We start from the raw sequence: 20,542 nt of genomic DNA on the forward strand, positions 1-20,542 counted from the left end.
GATGAAGTACCATAAAATTTATCAACAATGAAGCATTTTTTTAATGAAAATTTAAATTGTTGAAGCAGTTGTATGCAGGGCTCCAAAAAAAGACTAGTGTAGAATTTTATGGTAGCTTTTTAAATAAAGAAATAATATTATAGCGATTCAAATAAAACTTAATTTCAAACAAAACTATTCTTACAAGGAAAATCTTACTTGAAATCTGCCAAGTTTTGTTATTGTGTCCATATTAAACTGCCAAATTCTTTAAAATAAAATTTCCATTTTTTCGGAGTCGGTGTAATCCAACTCCTGGACGTTCCGGAGTCGACTCCGGATTCATTTCGAAATATAAGCGGGTTTATGAATACTGTTTAAATAAAGTCATCGATGACAACAGCGCTATCAACACTTTGCTACTCAATTCCAATACCAACTGAAAACTATGAAAAATATCATTGAAAACTGCGAAAAACCCAGAAGAAATCTTTTTAAAACCTGAAAGAAACTATGGAGAACTGAGCAAATATGGAAAAAATATGAGCAAAATTACAAGAAATTTTCAGTTAAACTGGGAAAAACTCTTTATAAACTAGTTTGAAAATCCGTATCCGGTACACTGCTGAAAAATTCAGCAATTTCGGAGTCCGGAAATTGGAGTAGATATCGCATTCAATTCCGGCTTTGATTCTGGAGATATATGGGAATTGGACCTGGAGTTGACTCCGAATTTGACTCCAGAGTAATTCGGAGTCGAATCCGCTTTCCCAACTCCGGAGTCGGAGTGGATTCAAAAAATCACTCCAGAGTTCTCATCAGGAGTTTTAAGGGCGATGAATCTTCAATAAAGTCGATAAAATCACCGACTCCTAATGGCAAAATTGATCTTATGGCTCTTGCCTGCTGTATGCTGACGACGTAATGATATTTAAAATAATTTTGAATTCGGAGGGACTGCTACACATTGTTGATGGGATTTTTTGTGGTGCTCTGACAATAATATATTACATAGTGTCCTTTCGTCGTATAAAAACCTTTCTTGTACAATAATCAGATCAGTAGATTAGCAGATACGACAATCTGCTAAATTCAGAGATAATTTATGTTTAAAAACTTTGTATGTCTGTTTTGTACGATCCTGAGTAAAGTATATGGTGTCCTAAAACAGTCGAAATGTGTCAAAAAATAAAATTTGCAAAAATTATAGACAAAGAAGATTTCAGCACAATGAGAATTGAAAAATTGTAATACCTGTTGTTGACAATTTGCACGAAATTCAACGCGATTTTTTTCCATTTTAATTTCATATTAACATCAATTCTAATCTTCTAACTCTTCATTGTTTTCAGACGAGGTTTTTGAACTCAAAAATTGACAAAGCTAGATTTTATCATTAATTTTTATTGTACAAGGGTCAAGGTTTATGTAGCACAAGAACTGTGAATTGAGTGTAAATACATATCTTAATAAATTTATAAATAAATGCATTAGTTAGAATAATTCATCTCATTCACATAGGATTACGATTCTTTACATTACATTTACATTTACATTAGATAAGTACACGGAAGTTTAGTTTAATTCCTCCATAGGAAGAACTTACTATTTTCCAAGTGATATAAAGTTAGGCGGCTAGATTTAAAGTTAGGATAGTTGTATTTTTGACTTAAACATATGCAACAGAAGCAATACATATTTATTTGATAGTGATGCTGATTTTATTCGGTCGTGAAAATGTTTAATTCAAATCCCTCCTTCTCATTATATACACGTGCATGAGTTCGCTGTGTAGAAGCACGATTAAAATATGTGTACTCCACCAAACATCCTTTCACTATTCACATGTCCGCTGAAAGTGCTTCAAACGAGCGGGTTAAAAAAAGACATCATCATAAATGACAACGACCAACACCGACGCTACACCGTGGTATCGATTGTTAGCTCTTGATCGAAGCGACTCTGACAGCTCCATTCCGACCTGTCTGTCGGTCAGCAATGTTTGTGTGTGTGTTGAAACTTGGGGAATGTTCATGCATAATGCAAGCGGTCAATCAAAAATCTGGAATGCCAATTTTTGTGCTACTAGTTTGTGGTTCGTGGCCCGGAACACGGAAAGGGAACGGACGGCGTAAACCATCCTCCAGCAACCGTCACCTATCGACACGTCACACACACACACACACACACACACCGGAAGTACGACGGGCGGTGAGAGTTATGCCCATAATTCAAAACCTGTGCCCGCACAAACAGTCGGAATGTCTACCTAATTATCCTTCATCATCGCGCGAAGTGTATGTGACAGGCGAAAGAGGCTTCGGGAATGTGATAGAACTTCAGCAGCTTCAGGGAAGCGTGATAAATAGTCAGCTTTATGCTACTAGAATGTCCTGCTCTGTGGGTCGATTGCAATCGCTGGGGAAGCTGGTGGTTGCTTTCCCTTACCAACGCTCCTTCCATACATCAATCAACCCGTAATGTGCCACACCGCCAACCATTCGCAAACCCCCAAAACTCGGTAAAGTGATTGAATAATGAATTTATGTCGTACGGACATTAACGTCCAGTGAAGGGTGGCAACTCGCCGGCAGCTTACTCACTCACCCGCTACACTTTGCGTGCCCTTCATCCGAAACCCTTCGGGACTTTTGATGACCAACGGGAGGCATAAAGTCACCGCATTCCACCTGTGTTGGTTGGGTTTTTTACTCACAGAAGAAATAACGCAAAAAAAAGCTGGCGGTAAACCGACGAGATTGTTCGGTTTTCTGGTGCATTTAAGCGAAACGGAAATTAGCTGGTGCCGCACTTCCAACGATGTGGTTTTAATAAATATATCAAGCGTAAATAGAAAATCGTCAGCCTTCTTTTCCACCTTCCCTTCATAGGTTCTTCATGATATTTTATTTTTTATGTTCCTATCGCCCAATATCAACTAGGGGTACAAACGGCATAGCTTTATGGGCCCCGCGGTGGTGGAAAAGTTTACTGTTTGAATTTAAATATTTGATTATTACATTTGCTGCCCTTTTGACTGGACGGGGTTGTTATAGCAATAAGCTGCTTGTTTTACTATTTCGTGGAAATGAAATTAGTTTTCCAAAAGCTGGCAGTGCCTGGAGGAGTGAAGCAATCAGTCAACAAATGCAGCAAAATAGTTCACATGCGTTAGGGCGACCAATGTTTAATTAAAATTTGTTAATATTTATTTAGCTAAATGAAATAGTTCATTTGTATAGACTGGGGGCTTGTTAGATTTAATATTAAAATTACCGGAATGGACATTTTGATTTGATACGTTTCCTTTTAATCGCATCCTTTTTCCTTAAAATGTGATTACACATCAAACCACCTTTACATGACCAGGATTTGAATGATTTTTAAATTGCTTTTATGTAGTATGAGAAAAAAAAACGCTTTAAACGCTATGAAGCCAGGGCTAACATAAAAATTGTCGTGCTAGGTATTTTGATTTTTAAAATTAGTTTTCATCATAATTAATTTTGAGGTTTCAAATTTCTGGCAGACACTGGACAACAGGACCCCACAGGATAGAGTAGGATAGTATAATCAACCGAGTATGCCCGGAATAAGACAATTTATTAGAGTGAAATGTCTGCTAAAGAATGTAAAATCCTCCACAATATGACATGGGCCGTAGTACTTCAATCTAACGAAATTGTCTCAAGACTTACTAAAATTACAACAACAAAACATTTAAATATTATCCAGTTCAAAATTATTCATAAAGTAACAATTAACTTTAAAAACGCTTAAAACGCTTGGGAGTTTTAATAATAGAACTACTATAACACTTTGCTGTTTCATATTCGTCTAATTATTTTCTTCTTCTTGCTCGGTTAGAACGGCCTGGCCGTATCAAGACTTATATTACCACATTGCAGAATAGTCAGTCCATGCTACGGGGAGACGGTCCGGATGAGATTTGAACCACAGTCCCGCCGTGTGGACCGGTGCCGTTTATCAAATACACCACCGGGCCGCCCCTCGCCTAATTATTTTAAGAGTTAAACAATTCTGCCGTAATTGCTTTATGACTTAAAAAATGTTTTCAATTGTACTCCCTCAAAAAAATATTAATTTCAGATCAGTAAATAATAACATTCCACGAAATTCTTTAAAGAGGGTAACAAAAAAAACGTATAAAATAATAGTAGAAAAGTTTGTTATAATTATGAAATTTGGTACTGTATTGGTAAACACTATGAAAATCAATGCTATTTCAGTGCAACATAAAAAAATGTCTCTTTAAAAAACATCAGAATTACGATTTAAAGTATAATATTTTCACAAATATTTCCATTCTCACTATTCACACAAACGCAATACACTGGTGTGTGTGTGTTTGAAGTAATGCCACTTTATTGCTTTCGTAATACACTTGACACCTGCACAGCTACACATCATCACTAATCCTCGCATCGGAAGTACTCTTGCCGGTGGAGTGTTGTGGCTGTTGTTGTTGTTCAAGTTGCAACTGCAACCGATGCAAGTCATCCGCAAGTTGATGCACCGTATCGACTAACCGTTGGTTTTCGTGCGAAACATTCCGCAGCAACTGCTGCTGCTGGTGCATTTGTGCGGCTTGACGATCAAACATGAAGTCTAGCACCGTGTACGTGCAGCAGATCTCACTGATCCACCGATCGCGGCAGGTAGCATCCTTACGGACGACCTGAATTTTGCGCATCTCGATGTACTGCATGATCGTATGCAGCCAGCCACAGTTCCAAGGATTTTTGCGCAATGACACCACCGTAACGGCAGGGAACGATTCCTCAAAGTACGGTACGTACGAAAGCTTGTTCTTGCTGAGGGATAGTGTTTGCAACTTCGGGAAGAGTAAAGCGGACCGGGAATCGAGCGTTTTAATGTGATTGTCATAGATTGAAAGAATTTTAAGCGAAGCCGTTGCGTTTCCCAACATCTCCATGTCAAAGTATTCGAGCGAGTTGTTGTAGAGGTAAAGTTTCTCCAATCCCACCAGGAAGCGAATGTTGCGCGGTACATTGATCAACCCATTGTGCACGATTGAGAGCACCTTAAGTTCGCGATTTTCTACCGGCTCCACATCAAACTCCGTGAGTCCGTTTCGTTGGACGTTGATCTCCGTCAGGTTCGTTACCGGTATGAACAGGTGCTTGATGCTGGTACTGTTGTACACATGCAGCTGCCGGGTACTGCCCAACAGGGCAAAAATGTCCTTCCCGAAGTATGGTATCGCACCGGATTTGATGAGCAGCGTTGGGTGGCGTGGAAATTGCACCCTCATATCTGCACTCGAGTCTCCACCAATGCCGTTGGTAGACACATCGAGATAGACGTTCTCTATGAAGCAAAATCCGGCCTCATTTATAATGGAGCACTTGTAGTTTTTGGACTGTGCGCGGCAAATACAACCGGAAAGTGCCAGCAGTACGATTGCCTGCAGCAGCAGCGAAATTCGAAGAACCATCACGAACGGGACAGCACGTTACGGAGACACGAACCGATCTCGAAGAAATGCACAGCGAGACTGACGGGAATAGCGCTGGAATGCAGCCCATATCGGATAGTGTTGGACTACTGTGTGGGAAACCTTATCAGCAGATGATGCTACTCTCGACGACGTCAAGATGGATTAATCGGTGGCGACAACGTCAACTGACCCTTCGAGCGGAAGGAAGAAGCGCTGTGAGTAACGCGAATTCGTACAATCACATTCCAAGAACATTAATGGGAAAACAGCTTATTGGAAATTAATCTCTGTTTACTGATCCGAATCAAGCGTACGGTTCAAGAATCAAGAACCAACAGATTTGAGTACGGAATGGTTAAACATTTCGCCGAACTGCACCGTAAGGGTTTAATGACGGATTGAGTTCAGAACCCGTAGCGAAATTGTTTACACTGACACGGGGAGCGGCTCCCAACACAACCGCCAACCGTGCGGGTCTGCCTCCAATTTAAGGGCATCCCGCATCGGATAACGACCCTGTTTAAAGCCGAACAACAGTTGAACAAGATAAGCTTCTCCCCAGGGTACTTCAACGGAACGCTTTCCGAACTGTACAAATACACACATCCGCCGAGCGTCACACCGGAGACAGTGAGACGGTTCTATGGCGCAGATTTTCGCCGCTTATCGGACGCATTCTAGGTGATAATTTACCCGATCCACCCAAGAACATTGCCCCAATCTGGTACGCGGCAGTGCCAGGCAGTACGCGCCCGAACAGATACGGTGCCGCGTGATAAAGGCAACACGAACACATCACATCGTTGCCGTTCACGTTCTAAAAGACGTCGCACATAGTCTGTAGTCTGGAAATGGCTCTACTCTTTGCATTTCCGCTACCAGCGTCAGATCGACGATGGAAGTTGAAAAGTTCGTCCCGAAATGGTATTGCCTTTTTTCCCAGTTATTTCATCCCTTTGCCATTTTTGGGGGTAAGGATTGGTGGCCATTCGAAAGGTGCGGGTTGTTTGCTGTGCGGGAAGTATTTAATTCATTAAAACTTTCCGCCTTTAGTATGACGCCATGACTTCATCTTTTTTACTCGGTGGAACGCGTATTTTGGGTAAGATTTAGGAACGTGGACAGTGTTTGTTGGTAGTTGTTGAGCTTTGTGACACAGTGCAGAGAAAAATCAGAAAAAAAACTAGAGCACACCGAGTATTCAGCATGGTGATGGTTAACGATTCTTGTTAGTTTGTATTTTAAATAGGATTTATTTCATTTATGTTTTTAAGACTTGAGATGTTGCATCACTTCAAAGTATGTTTCTTTCAATAGCAACATCGCAATTTAAACATGAATTACCATTTAACAGGGTAAGACCATTATTTTAAAACAATTTTAACTCAGTACAACGAATCTTTAGAGTATAATAAAAACATAAAATATTCGCATAATCTTTTCTTAATTGTTTAGACAATTCATTCAATTCCTCATTCATTCAATTAAATCGGTTTACGAAGTTTCATTTGATACATTCCAACAATGTGTAATATTGCTAACGCATACTTAACATCAGTAGTATGTGCAATAACAAATAATAGTCTTACGTTTAAAGTTGTAAGTTTTAAGCTTTATCAGTTAGATCTTTATTTAGTAAAAAAAAATAAAGCCGCGAGGAAATGACTGTTGAGTATTTCCTTAAATCTCAAAACTTCACACACTCTCAAATGTGTTGAGAAAATCAAAAGCGTCAAAAAATTTGAGGACAATGTTTGAAGAATTTCTTTAACAGATTCGACGCTCTTGCTGTAATGAGTTGTCGAAAACAGAAGCAGTATGTGGGTGATAGTTTCAGATACAAAATTTGAGAAAAATATCACACGGAGACTTTGAATATGAGGCGCTTTTTGAAACATTTCAAGGACTGATGGCTTGAAGGCTTTGAAGGCTTAAGAATAATTGAAGTTCGATTAAAAGCTTTGTCCTAAAAAAGGTAACTCTTAGTAGAACTAGTATATGTAAATCTTCTTGGCGTACACCACTTCCTTATTCATACCTGTTCATATAAAGTGTCTTGCTGGATTTTTATTAAAAATCTAGAATAAGTCCGAAATTTGGAACAGACGTTGATCAAAATGGGTTTCAATTCACAAACTTTGGTATGCTATATCGGGACATGTAAATAAACAAAGTATATTCGTTGTTCACGGGATGGCCCTTTAGTGAAGTTAGTAACTAGGTAATTAGGTAAATCAAATCAAGAAAAATCAGAAATGGCAGGGAAGACCTTTCTTGGTTAAAATCCCAAAAAAGAAGAAGAAATTCGATCGATTATGACTGCACAAAATAGGTTATGGTCACTTCTTTAAACGTATATTGGTAATAGTCAAACATAATTATTTAATTATTGCTGAAGGTTTTGGCTTAGTTTGTAATGGGGATTACATTTAATCCCACTTCCGTAATAATTTCTGGACCTTTCCCTTTAATTCCACCGTTAAAGTTACATTGCTACTCATGAATATTCATTTATACGTCAAATGCTGTTGAATATTAACAAGAAACGTGTGACTTAATTCGTAGTTCAACATATAACTCGTTTCTACGGTTGTAAATATGACCACGCAGCCGAAAATCGTAGCTTAGCCACCAGGAATGTAAGCAATAAATCGAAACCCGACTTTAGGTAGATTCGGAATGCTGCAATTACAGCGGTATGTGACTGAGGTTGCATGTTTATTACGCAAATAACAGCTCATTCTACTTCCACAGAACAGACGTCGTATCGCATTGAGGCCCACCCAAGCAGCACTGCCGTACTGCAAAAGTGAGCGAAAGTTGTTGTGAAATTAAACCAAACAAGATGGTTGTCGGAAAACAACCACTATTGAAATTACAAACTAAAAAAAAATCAAAACAAAACTCTTGGCACAGAGAGGCAAATTCTTGTTTCTCGTAGGAAATCCGGGAACTTGGAATCTGGCACTGTTTGGTGTGCAAATTTTGTGTTCCCAGGCGCCATGAGGAAGGCGCAAGAATCATTCAACGGAAAGCCATTCTTTCTTCGTGTACCGTTCCCGGCGGCTGGTTAAATCTGTCGCCCGGCAGAGCCGAAAATTGAAATTGAAATTAAGATAAAGTTTAAATTTAATTAGATTTTATCACACTTCCGACCCGTCGTTGTTAGAGGGTTGGTCGCGTCCGGGAAAGAATCCGGTGAGCATGGATTGCAAAATCTATGGTGGAAGAAACCAAAAACAAAAAAAAGACACACACATATACTTTAGGTTCGGAATCCGGAAAAGCACAAGCCCTTCGGTTCCTACTCCACGCGACCAAAACGCTACAGAATGAAAATGAAGTTGCACTCTCCGGAATGGAGCCAAATATGCACAAGGCAAAGAGATTAAGTAAGTTTGGTTTCAATTTTAACCCTGATCCTTTCCCATTCATTGCCGTTTTACCCCGACATCACCCGACGGTGTGAGGGGCTTTGGTAAATAGCAAGGATTATGATTGTCTCTGGCGTGTCAAACACGAAGTTAAACGGGTCGAGATAGGGAATGCCCAGACTTGGAACAAGACAAACACGCTGCCAACTACGGTTGAAAAGCGTGGGGTGTGGTAATCGTTTTCGCAAAAGTTGCTACACCAATTCACCCCAAAAAGCGTACATCCAGCATAACCGTTTCTGAGGTACTAATCGTCCTGGGAATCATATCATCAAGTGGAAAAACGGAACAAATGTCGGCCGATGTCATTCGCTTTTACACAATTCCGGGAAATCATATTGCTTCATTGGAGCTTCATTAGCTTTCCACCTCATGCTCAAGAACTTTAGACGCGAGACGATCCTTGCACAGATCAAAATAAGTTACTTAATTCCGACTGGCTATATCCCATTGTTTGATAATACAATTTGAACAACTTGTTCATTGTTAAGTTTTATTAAATCCCTCTTGTTGCAACGTTGATAACAATGGAAAACGTAGCTGTCAGGAATACTGACAATTGCCGCATCTTATACAGGCAATATTGTTCCCTCATCAATGCATCAGCATGCAACCGTAAAAGGAGCAAACGTATTGTAATGCTTCCTGCAATAGATCAAGATTTAAATTGGGCCATGGGCCAAACTTTGGTGCAGTACACACGGTACACACGCTTTTGCTTGGCTCATCTGCATATGCACATTGTCTCAGTGCAGGAATGTTCTGCTAACCCATCGCCACAACCCGAAACCACCATCCCTAAAACGTCGTCTTCTACGGCACTTAATAAGAACATTCCAGGCTAAGACAGGCGTAAATTAAATTCTTATCCATTGACCTGCTCCGGTTGTCTTCCTCACCTTTTTCCTAATCCGAACTCAAATGGCACACAATTAAATGCCTGAGTGGAATAATTTACAGTTCATCGATTTGTGTAGCTGCACGAGAGATATTTGTGTACCATGGAAGCTTAGAGACATGAACCTATTTCCCGTCCACCTGAAGACACACGCCAGGGGGAACGAAACCGGGGAGGGAGATAATTCTAGGTCATCCCAACATGTTGCAACAGTCGGTGAAGCCCTTTTTTGGAATACCAAAACCAGCATCGGACTGGATGTCAGGTCTACGGGCATCATCATGTCGAACGATGCGATAGGGATAGGGTTACACTATTGCTGTAAGACTATTCCGGTAACACTATTCCGGTAAGGTCAGCATGTTGTGACGTCGTTAAGCTCGAACAAGCTCGGAACGAATCCTTCCTGGGCGGAGTCTTTCGAACACACATATCACACACGGGAACACAGCACCTTTCCTTTAGCGGACCGGATGGTAGACCAAACACAAAGCAAAGATCCCTCCCTTCAATGTTCTCTCACACTGTCAACCTGGCTGTCAACACACGCTTCTTGGGCGCTTGACGAAAGTGTGCTAAATTGCTGACTGCAGCAAAATTCGGACAGGTAGAAGGCGTAAAAATGGGTGACAGTACCGGATAAACGCCCGGATGGGATACCGGAAAATTGTCGTTTCTCCGGTGAAATGTGATGCGGGCGGTACAATTTACGATCACAGGTGTTTTGGCACGGACCAACATATGATGTCCATTCGCTTAGAACGGCCAGGAGACAAATAAGACCCAGATGTATCAGGGATTTATAGGTCGTGTACGATAAAATCACCAAAAGTATTTGGAAACATAAAATTCAAGATTATTTAAAAAAATATTTTAAAACTTTTTCAAAAATAATGATCAAGAGTACATAATAAATACGTTTCACATAAAGAATATTTTTAATAGAAATAAAAAAAAATTATGTTAAATTAATTCTTAAAATTTTTATTATAATCTAAATTGAATTTGGAATACATTATTTTCTAATAAAACACAAAACTTTACAAAACCACCACTCAGGACATTTCACAATATAACACATTATGTCTAAATCTATAAATATCTATAGATATGATAATAGAATACTCATACTTCCTTACCTAGTAATCGGCGAACTATCCATATAGTGTGCAAATCCGAACACGGTGATGCAGGATACGGCAAGCAGGATCACGAACATGCGCATCTTGCCGACGTAGCAGCAGGAAATTACTGGCAGACAGGCACTTCGCTCACCACCGCTACCGTTGATGTTGAAGCCGGCGATGCTTCCGTTACTGTAGCTACTGGCACTGTAACCGCTGTGTCGGCTGCGGCTACTCGCACTACTCGTACCGGCCGGCAGCCCAACACCGTGATTGCTATTTACACTAGCTAAACCGTACGCAGCGCTCGATGGTGCGACACTGACTCCGTAGGTAGCGTCCGCGCCCGCACCAGAACTCTGCTGCTGATCTGACGACCTGCTGGCTCGTGGTCGTCCACTACCATTAACTGCACACTTCATACTCCGGAGATCAGCTGAACAGCCGGCAAGATTTAGTGTGATGTGTTCGTTCGCCGACTGCGTCCGTGTGCCACCGGTCGTGTCCGAACCAACCGTCGTCTGCGGGTGCTGCTGATCGCCGGTCTGTCGATGCGATGTCGAACCGTGTGCACTGCCACCGTCCGCTCCACCTACGTGCACCCAGTGCGTACCGGGCACTAACTCTGGACTGTGTGGGTAAAGGTGTTCGGTACTGGCCGATGGTGACGATGTGGCACTCCATAGCTTTATCGTGGATTCCGATGCTTTCATGATGAGGATTGACCTCGCTTAGCGCGACGTCACCTCCTCCTATTACAATATCCACCTCCGATACAAACGGGAAGGCAAGTGGATACGCCGTATCACTGAACGGTTGTGGTCCGATTGTGAGAGGCACAGAGTTTTCAAATCACCTTCCTCTCTCACCCGTTTGTGATGTGCAAGTGCGTGGTTCTAGAGTTTCTACGCTAGTGGATTCAACACTTCCAATACACACTTAGCTAAAGTGTGATGTTTTGTTGCGCCGTATCTTCTCGATCGGGTGTATCCGCTCGTATGTAATTTGTTTCTTTTAATAGGTTCGGTGTTGCGGCACTCCTTGGCCTCATCGTTCTACCGTACCACCGAGCTAGCATCAATCACGCGCAGCAATTGGCTATGAATCCGGGCAAAAGGTACGTGATGTTATTCGACATTTACATTGTTGCCTGGGCTCGGCGTTCCAGTGTGCGTCACACTCCTCAAGGTGCCGGTAATGCCGGAGACGGTGGGTGGGAGGTCTTTTTGTTTGCTTTTCCCAGCGGATCGTAATTTTTCACCGCCGTCGGATGGATCCAGGTGCTTTTTTGGAGGGTGTACGGGATTGCGAAGATCGGTACGTGATGTTCCTAAAATGAAACAGAAAACATATCGACATTAGATACAGAGTTTATTTATTACATGCGATTAACTGTAATATGTTTTAGAATGTTCGACACGAGTGTTAAATTAGATGTTATCAGTAGATCGTTAATATCACAATAAACGAAAAAACAGTATTAACCTTTTATGATTTGAATCTTCTTTTATGGCTAAAATAAAATCAAATTTTCTTTACTTCAAATTTCTTCTTAAGTTAAGCCTGGACAAGTAAAATTAATCCAAAATTATTTCAGGATATTTTAACAAAACCTTTACCACCAATATCCAGAAGTTCTAGAAATTATATCCTATTCAATTTATATCCTCGGTTCGGTTCGATGTTGATTTGCATTCCAGTCAGATCACACTGCAAGGTCAGCACCGGCTGGTGACGGTTTACGATTTGATCGTCACATAAAATGTGTTTGTTAACTATTTGCCATTATATCCGTACCGTGGTGGTCTGCTAAAACGTGCCTTCACCGTTTCGCAAGTGTGGGAGTAGGTGCCGTCAGTTCTTGAACTCATTCCCCAACATTTCCCGGCTATTGGATTTTTGATCCAACCAACCATCGAATGGTGCTCGGGAAATGAGATGAAGGGATTGGGAAACTATAACCGAAACAGGGAGTAATGGATCGGAAAACTGGTCCGGTACGTGATCGACACGCACCGTCATTTATACGCACCCACCACCTCCACAGTTTCGGGTAACTTTCGACGAACGGAACTTAACGAAAGGATCCCAAGGTGGCACACGCCCCAAGTGCTCCGGTTTCGAAATGGATAAATGTTAAATTATGGAAACGTTCCGGCAAAAGGGAATCCTCGGCTAATGGCCAGTTGATGCCCGAAACCGGACATGCTTATACATAAACCATTAGGTTGCGAACAAACCTGGCCATCCTTCCCGAAACCGCCCAATAACCCGGGGCGAAACATGCCGCAACCTAGTCTCCCCGGAACAGAAGCAATAGATAGAGGAATAGATTGAATACCCGATAGTGATGTCGATGATGATGATGATGATGATTGCAATCAAAAATTCAAAACAGTCATATTGCCGTGCAAACACACCCGAATCTGCATCTGGCGCCAGCGCAACAACAAACCCCTTACGCGTTGCAATTAAATTACCTTCTGTCGAGTACCGATTAACGATCGCCGATCGTAAAAAGCTTCTCGCGATGGGGTAATGCTACTATTGCATGCGAAGCATGTTCGACTTATGTGCTACCCCGGTAAACGAAACGTGTCGCTGTTCGATATGCGAGGAATACACCTTTAAATGAATTCCATCAACGGAGTTGGGAATGGGTCATCAAATCGGTATGGAAATTTGTCGTCGTGTTCGTTGTTGTCTTAAAAAAAAAGCACACAAAAACTCCAAAAGCTTGTCACCTTTTCATTCTGGTAAAGCAACAAGAGCCGGAGCAACAACAAAAAGTCATGCCACACAGAGTTTGTTGCAAAGTCGATTAAGACAAACAAACTTCCACCAGCGGAAGTTCGGTCAGGGTTAGCGCGAAAGGAAAACTTGAAACAAAGAATCAAAACTTCATTTGCATAAACGCGTATGCTTCTTTTTCTGTATGTGTCCCTTCTGTACATCAACTCGGTTTCGTGGGTTTTGTCTCTACTCTTCTTCAACATCGAATCAAGTTTAAGGTTTTCGGCGTAAGATGGAAGTGTCACTTTCGGGTAAAGTTGCCGACCTCGTCTAAGTCAATCAGTGAAATGTGCCATGACAGTCTTGAACCCCCGCGCAAGGCAAACCATCCCGGGCATACAACCGGTACACGTGGTTAACTTTAGATGTTGGGAAGGTAAAGGTAATTACTTGGAATGGACAACTTCGCCGTACCATGGCTGAGCGGTTTGTTTTGTGCTTAAATCAATATCCATTTTCGCTGACAAAGACTCCTCACTGACATTCAATTTCTTGGATGACAAGAATTGGTGCGCTGATAAGAATGGTGGAGTTTGACCCGTGCACTTGGGGTTATAGGCCAACCATAATCATAATGTGTTGACAGAAAACTTTTGATTGATGAAAGTGTCAACCTTCCAAGCTTACCCTAATGGTACAATCCGCGGAGGAATGGGAAAAGTGAACTCACTCACCACGCGTACATAAACAATTCAGTGCGTTGATTTCAATCACACTCCCTTTAAATCCGTGACACTTGACGAAAGGTTTGCTCCCGGCAGCACAAAAATAGCAATCATCATCTCAGCAGCGCCCAATCTTGCCAACGTACACAGCCCCAACATTATTGCACGGCGGGAAGCAAATAGCTTTGGCGATGTACAACATACCGAAGGTTTTATCTTGCACAACCCGTCATCTTTCTCATCCGGTGAGCCACAGCACCGGTCGCTTATGACATGTCTCGTCCCGGATTGGATTCGTTCGTCCGCCCGGTTTCACCTGTCCCTGCGTGCACATCCTGTATTGTCGACGTTGCGGCAAACCCGAAGAAGCGTGGAGTCTGCCATCGCCCTATACGGCGTTGCATACGAACGTTTCGACAAACCGTACGTCAACCGTCTGCCGGGCGAGGGGGCAAGCGAGTATTTTTCTCCCATTGTATTTACACAAAACTTTTCCATCGTCCCATGTACCGTACCCCGTCGTGTTTCTTGTTCGTGTGGGATTAAGTATTGGTTTTGCAAACTGTCGGAAAAACAAACACATCGATCCCATCGAACGCCAGCAGTGGATCCGCTCTGTCTCTCTCTCCCTTTCTCGCGAGCTTTCCCTTTTGTATTCTTCCCCATCCCATCCTGGGGTCTGTTGAGAGTTTTCCGATTGTTGATACACCGTCTCCATCCGTCGCTTTTGCAATTTTTCCTTGCAATTGTCCTTTTCCTTAGCGTCACCCAAAACGCGGCAAAGCCGCGCTCCACATGCATGTCTGGCTGTCAGTTTTCCATTTCCGATTTCATGACCCTTCTCCTCTTGTTTCTATATTTTCCAAACCGCATACCTCTGCAAACTGTGGGTTCTTATTGTTGTTCGTATGCGGAGAAGAAGAAAAAACGCATACAAACGTTCCAACCGTTAGAGCGCCGGTGTCACTTGCGGCAACTTTTATTTCAATTTCACTCACTTCGACCTGGGCGTTCAGTTCCGTGCCAACGATTTCGCATCGATTGAAACACTTTTTCCTACCAGACCCGAACCGAATCTAGTCGCACAAGGATGAGCCGCGGCATGGAAGGGGATGGGGCAGTGTATGCTACCATTTTCCAAACCTCGGGGGGATTATTTCTACTTTTCCATTTGTTTCTTTTTCTTTTTGGCTTCGTTTTGTACTTCATCCTTCGTTCTGTTTCATCACTTGCTCAAACAACTTTTCTGCGAGCGACGATTCGCGTCATTTTTGTCCCTCACCACACACACACACACCCCTCCCCAACTCCAAATCCACCTCATGGTTGTTCTGTAACACCATACACAAGGGGTTGCTACTTGTTTTTTTTCCTTCTAGTGACCTCCTGTTGATTCCGACCGATCTTGGGAGTTGGGTGCCGTTTTTCTCACTTTCAAAAACATTCAATTTTGTTTATTTGTTTTTCTTGATGGAAGTGTTTGTTTTGTACGTTTTTTGTTTCTTCTTTTTTTCGTTTTATTGTATAAAATTCTCTAACCGATTTCGCTTATTGGATTGGGGTTTTTTTTTGTTGCTTCATTCTCTCTAATAAACATTTCGCACCACCCGGTGATCGTCACATGACTTTGTATGTACCGACACATACATGTAGGGCTGATTGTTCGCGTACTATTGTGCCCCAAAAATTACAGCATAAAAATTGGTCGGAAATGAACACACACACACACACTTGCTGCTGCACACGGTGGACACATCGTACGACCGTTGTTTTGACACAGTTGTCGTCCTCTTGCGATGGAAAAGTAGGAAAGTTTCTATTTTCTCCAGCGAAACAATGTTGTTTCGCTGTCAGTGATGGGGTGAAACAACATTGCTACGAAAGTGCATTTTCATCGAGGGAGCAGCACAAATAATGAAAAGCATTTTGTCCGATGAGGTGGAAAAGGGGAAAAAAAAACCTCGGAAAACTTGTAGCATTGGGTGGTCTGTACGAATGAAACACGTCTCGTGTGAAATGGAATAACTTTCGACAGCGAGTTTTAGGTTTGGAAAAGTTGTTTTTTGTTTACCAAATACAAATGCTATTTTATTGATAAAAGAATGGACAAGTTTGAGGAGAAAGGAAATATGCGATGAATATATGATATTGAAGATAATCAAACAATTTCGTTGTAGAATATATTTTGCTTTCCAGCGCGTCCGGTTTCGTAGCAAAGGTTTTTTTGTGAATAGATGAACAATGGGATAAACCGGGAAAATTTTAATTTAAAATAATGCGATATGCGTACAGAAGGTTGAAATTGATAATTTATTAGCACGTTATTCTTCCATACAGTAAGTTTAAGCAACTGTGTTACTGCTGAGGCTAAAATATTCATACTGGAACATGCGTGCTTTTTAACAGCACCCTTGAGGGACGTTATTCAAAACCTTTCTTCGGAATGTTACGTGATTGCCATTTTGCCGTGCATCAAACAGACGGGCAAGTCCGTAAATCATGTTTTACACACTTTATCAGATAAATTGAATCAATTGTCAAAACATGAGAAAAATGATTTACAACACAATAAACACGAATTACGTACAGGTTGAGTGTAAATAAATCAAACAATCTTTATAAGAAAAAAAAAGAAAAATTTAATTGATACAAGCATGTTTTTGTTTGTTGAAGTATCTTTAAACAAATAGAAGAGAGACAAAACAAAATGCTTTTCTTTATTTGCAATCAACTGCTCTTCGTTTGGATGCAGACAACGAACTGAAGGAGGAGTTGCTTAATTATTCAGTTTGAAAATAATTTATTGAAATAATGTCGTCGTCATCGTGTTCGTAGTTTTCATATTTCATTTCTTTATTTGTTTATATTTTTAGACTTAACCAAATGTTTGCTTACTTAGGGCTAAGGGAAGAGGACAAGACAATATAAAAACATTTTACAATTATATTTAGTAATGAAAAGATGAAGATTCGTGAAGACATGAGCGAAGTGTGACACAGGGATATTACAACCAAACAAGTGTTACGAGGTGTTGAAGCCTGAAAGCGCTCGGAAAAAAGGTTCGTTCGAATTATATCACGTATGGCAAGATGCGATATAGAAGAGAGATCTGCCGGGAATACAACAAAATACAAAATATTGAGATTGATAGAAGATAACGAATGATCTGGATCATTGGAGACTTGCAATAAAGCATGATCTAGAGTGAAAATGTTAAGCTTCTATGGAGTCTAATTCAAGAAAGCGACAGAGGATATGATGGGAAGGAAAGGTTTGTTGGTATCCTAATAGAAAGCAACGGACTACCACTTGAGGGGAATTTTTGGTGCACATTATTTAGTCTGGCCATTGCAGTTGAACCTGATGGGAGACCAGACAACCGATATCCCAGTATTGGATCCAGAAACATTAGGGGTTCTCTGAGTTTAGACGATAGTCTCAAAATTAGACCAAAAGATTTCTTGGTGGTTACTCATCCTTACTCTAGATGGACTTTGAAAGAGAATCATACTCTCAACTCTTTAACAGAAGTTACTCGACATATGATGCGTCTCGCTGCACGGGATCTTAAGAGACCTCCTTAACGAGATCACACAACAATTTTTTGAAGACATAGAAAAAGGCAATAACTACGACCCCTAATGAGGTAGTTATGAATGGTTAATTTGGAGGAAACAACAATGAAAACTTTTACTAATACATAAATTTTATTCACGATACTTTACACTGTGGATTCCGTACCTTGAAATTTCACTTCTGAGATTCGACTTATCTCGCTGTCAAGTCTAACTACTCAAGTTCACTCGACGGATGACATTTATCTCGGTTTAGACTTCGAGAATAGACTCCGCAATTGGACTTATGAAAATTGGAGTATAAGACTGGACAATTGGACTGACTTAGATATGTGCTGCTTTAACTTCTGTTATTATCCTACTGCAGAATTGCATGAACTCTCCTTAGTTTATAATACAAGAATTTTGGATATTATCTAATTATGCGATTTGTGGCTAGAATTATTTCAATTCTACTGTAGTTACACTGTTAGAGAGTCATAAAACACTATTTAATTTATTGTGTCTTAGCTACTTTAAAATAATATGTGCTACTGATTAAGAGTGCCGAGATATGTTTCACTAAGATGCAATCTTCAACTGAACAAAGAATGTTTTTACTTCCATCACTGGTAGCAGTACATAACGAATACTAAAGTTCTTCATAAGCTTCTTCTTAATTTAAGTTCATTCGTTCACATTCCGTAAATATGTCAGTGAAACGAGACGAGATAAAGCCAGTACACTACACCGTATCAATCAATTACTTACAGCTCAGTCATACCCTCAGAGCTCATTGAAGTTTTCACTCGACTTCAAGCACCGTTGCATCGTTTGTCGAACGATCGATTGTAAGTTACGGTGGAGTAATTTAATTAATGAACTACAACATGAAAAGTCGATCAGTCGAGTGTGATACACCACATGCGAGTGTGTGTGTGTCTTTTTTGTTTATATTTAAGTAGAAAAGGAAGATTGGCAGCAGCAACGGTACGAGAAAACCCGATGTGATAGTGGTGAAACCATAGAAAGTAAGCATCTCATCAAAGCCAAGGATGCTTGGAAGCTTTTTTTGGGACTTTGAAGAAACATATGTTCAAACGAACTTTGCCCCTCATTAGCGAGTGTACAATCGATGCAGTGCTGTAAGGTCTGCATTCGATGGAGACAATTTCGTTCACTGTACTCCGCAAAAAAGGGGTTTCGACAGGGAATTTTCTTTACGAGTTGAACGTTGGTCAGTTTGTCATTTGCTTTTACGTCTGCATAAGGTTTCACATCACACACTACCCTGAATACTGAGTTAAGAAAAGGATACACTAAACGAAACTAAATTTGGATCCTTTCTGACGCTAAGCTAGCGTACAAAGAAAACGTTTCGGCCTGAATCCTGCCCATCGTAAACTAAGAAGCAAAAAAAATGATAAACCTTACCGTTGACGTTGCCATTTTCTATTTCGTACGAAATCTACATTCCATTATTCGGTTGAATCATAAATGAATCGCTCATGAATAGTGCATCCATCGCTGGGAGACGGCATGCAACACACCACTCTCAAAGACGATGCGCTCGTTGCTGCATTTTCCATGAGCCGCCAAAGGGAAACCGAGTGAAAAGTGAATATTCAATGCACGGTTTCTTCTGCAGCGAGGAAATAGCAATAGCAGTGTAGAGGAACAACAGTGTTCTTCGCTACGATTCTTGCAATGTATTCATATTTTATCATAAAGCGGCGCTATGCTGTTACCTATTGCTAAGGATTTCTTTTTTACTTTCCTTATGACTCACGTGAAGGAATGCTTCATAAAGTGCCTCGCATATGCAGCTACGATTGAAATAGAAAAGAAATGTCTATCCTATTCTCGTCTATTTTTATTCGAAAGTTTAGGAAATGTGCAATCAGAAAGCGAAGAAAAATAAATAGAGAAATAAGTAACAGATACTTGAACAACATATTTTATGCATTGATTTAGGCCTTGGATATTTGACGATAATTCAAAACCATTTATTACAGTAGGAAAGTGAAACAAAAACTATCAAATTTATTTGCAAATAAAATTATTTTTTTGTATTGAGTGTACAAGGTAGTTCCCACGGTTCCAAAATGAAAGGCTTCATGGAATATTTTTAGCAGTATTAAATCAAATTGTTCTTCATGAACCTGAAACATTGTCCCAAATTTCTAGCCAATTATGAATTACAGACCAACATAAGTTGTCATCTGTAATGCCCAAGCACGAATGGCACCAATGTTCAATTTTACAAGGAAGGAAGATTTTCCATTTTGGCATCATATTCTGATCGCATCCTTCATACAAACAAATTAACTAGGTTTGATCTGATTAACTTCTTCAGCGACCAGAATCACTCAAAAGCAATTCATTGGGAACCTAGAACCACTACCACTACCAGCTTATCATCCTGGGAAGATCTGGGAAGATCAATTAAGATCTGGGAAGTTTGCATTCATCGTTTCCGACATCAGGCAAATCAATATATAAGGGCTCATACTTTTGAATGACGGGTACCGTGCGTTTGTACCTCTAATCTTCGTACAAAATAAAATCAAAGATAAAAATGTAGAATTTATTAAGAACACCACGTTTTCATTT

The 20,542-nt window shown here is 40.6% G+C and overlaps 2 protein-coding genes across 6 annotated transcripts in view; both read right to left on the reverse strand.

The window, feature by feature from the left end:
* LOC125772037 (bifunctional heparan sulfate N-deacetylase/N-sulfotransferase) overlaps positions 1-20,542 on the reverse strand; it is a 670,071-nt gene that overhangs the window by 37,022 nt on the left and 612,507 nt on the right. For all 5 annotated transcript variants that reach the window (XM_049443355.1, XM_049443353.1, XM_049443354.1 and 2 more), the window contains one exon: positions 10,933-12,247. In XM_049443355.1, the coding sequence (XP_049299312.1) occupies positions 10,933-11,630 (698 nt within the window). In that variant the 5' untranslated portion in view covers positions 11,631-12,247. The remainder of the gene's footprint in view (positions 1-10,932; positions 12,248-20,542) is intronic.
* LOC125772060 (uncharacterized) lies at positions 4,342-6,386 on the reverse strand. Its single transcript, XM_049443393.1, has one exon. The coding sequence runs from the start codon at positions 5,456-5,458 to the stop codon at positions 4,400-4,402; it is 1,059 nt and encodes a 352-aa protein (XP_049299350.1). The 5' UTR covers positions 5,459-6,386; the 3' UTR covers positions 4,342-4,399.

Source organism: Anopheles funestus, chromosome 3RL (genome assembly GCF_943734845.2).
Source record: "Anopheles funestus chromosome 3RL, idAnoFuneDA-416_04, whole genome shotgun sequence".
NCBI lineage: Eukaryota > Metazoa > Arthropoda > Insecta > Diptera > Culicidae > Anopheles > Anopheles funestus.

Coding starts and splice junctions, on each gene's coding strand:
- LOC125772060 (XM_049443393.1), bottom strand. CDS start 5,458: ATGGTTCTTCGAATTTCGCTGCTGCTGCAGGCAATCGTACTGCTGGCA.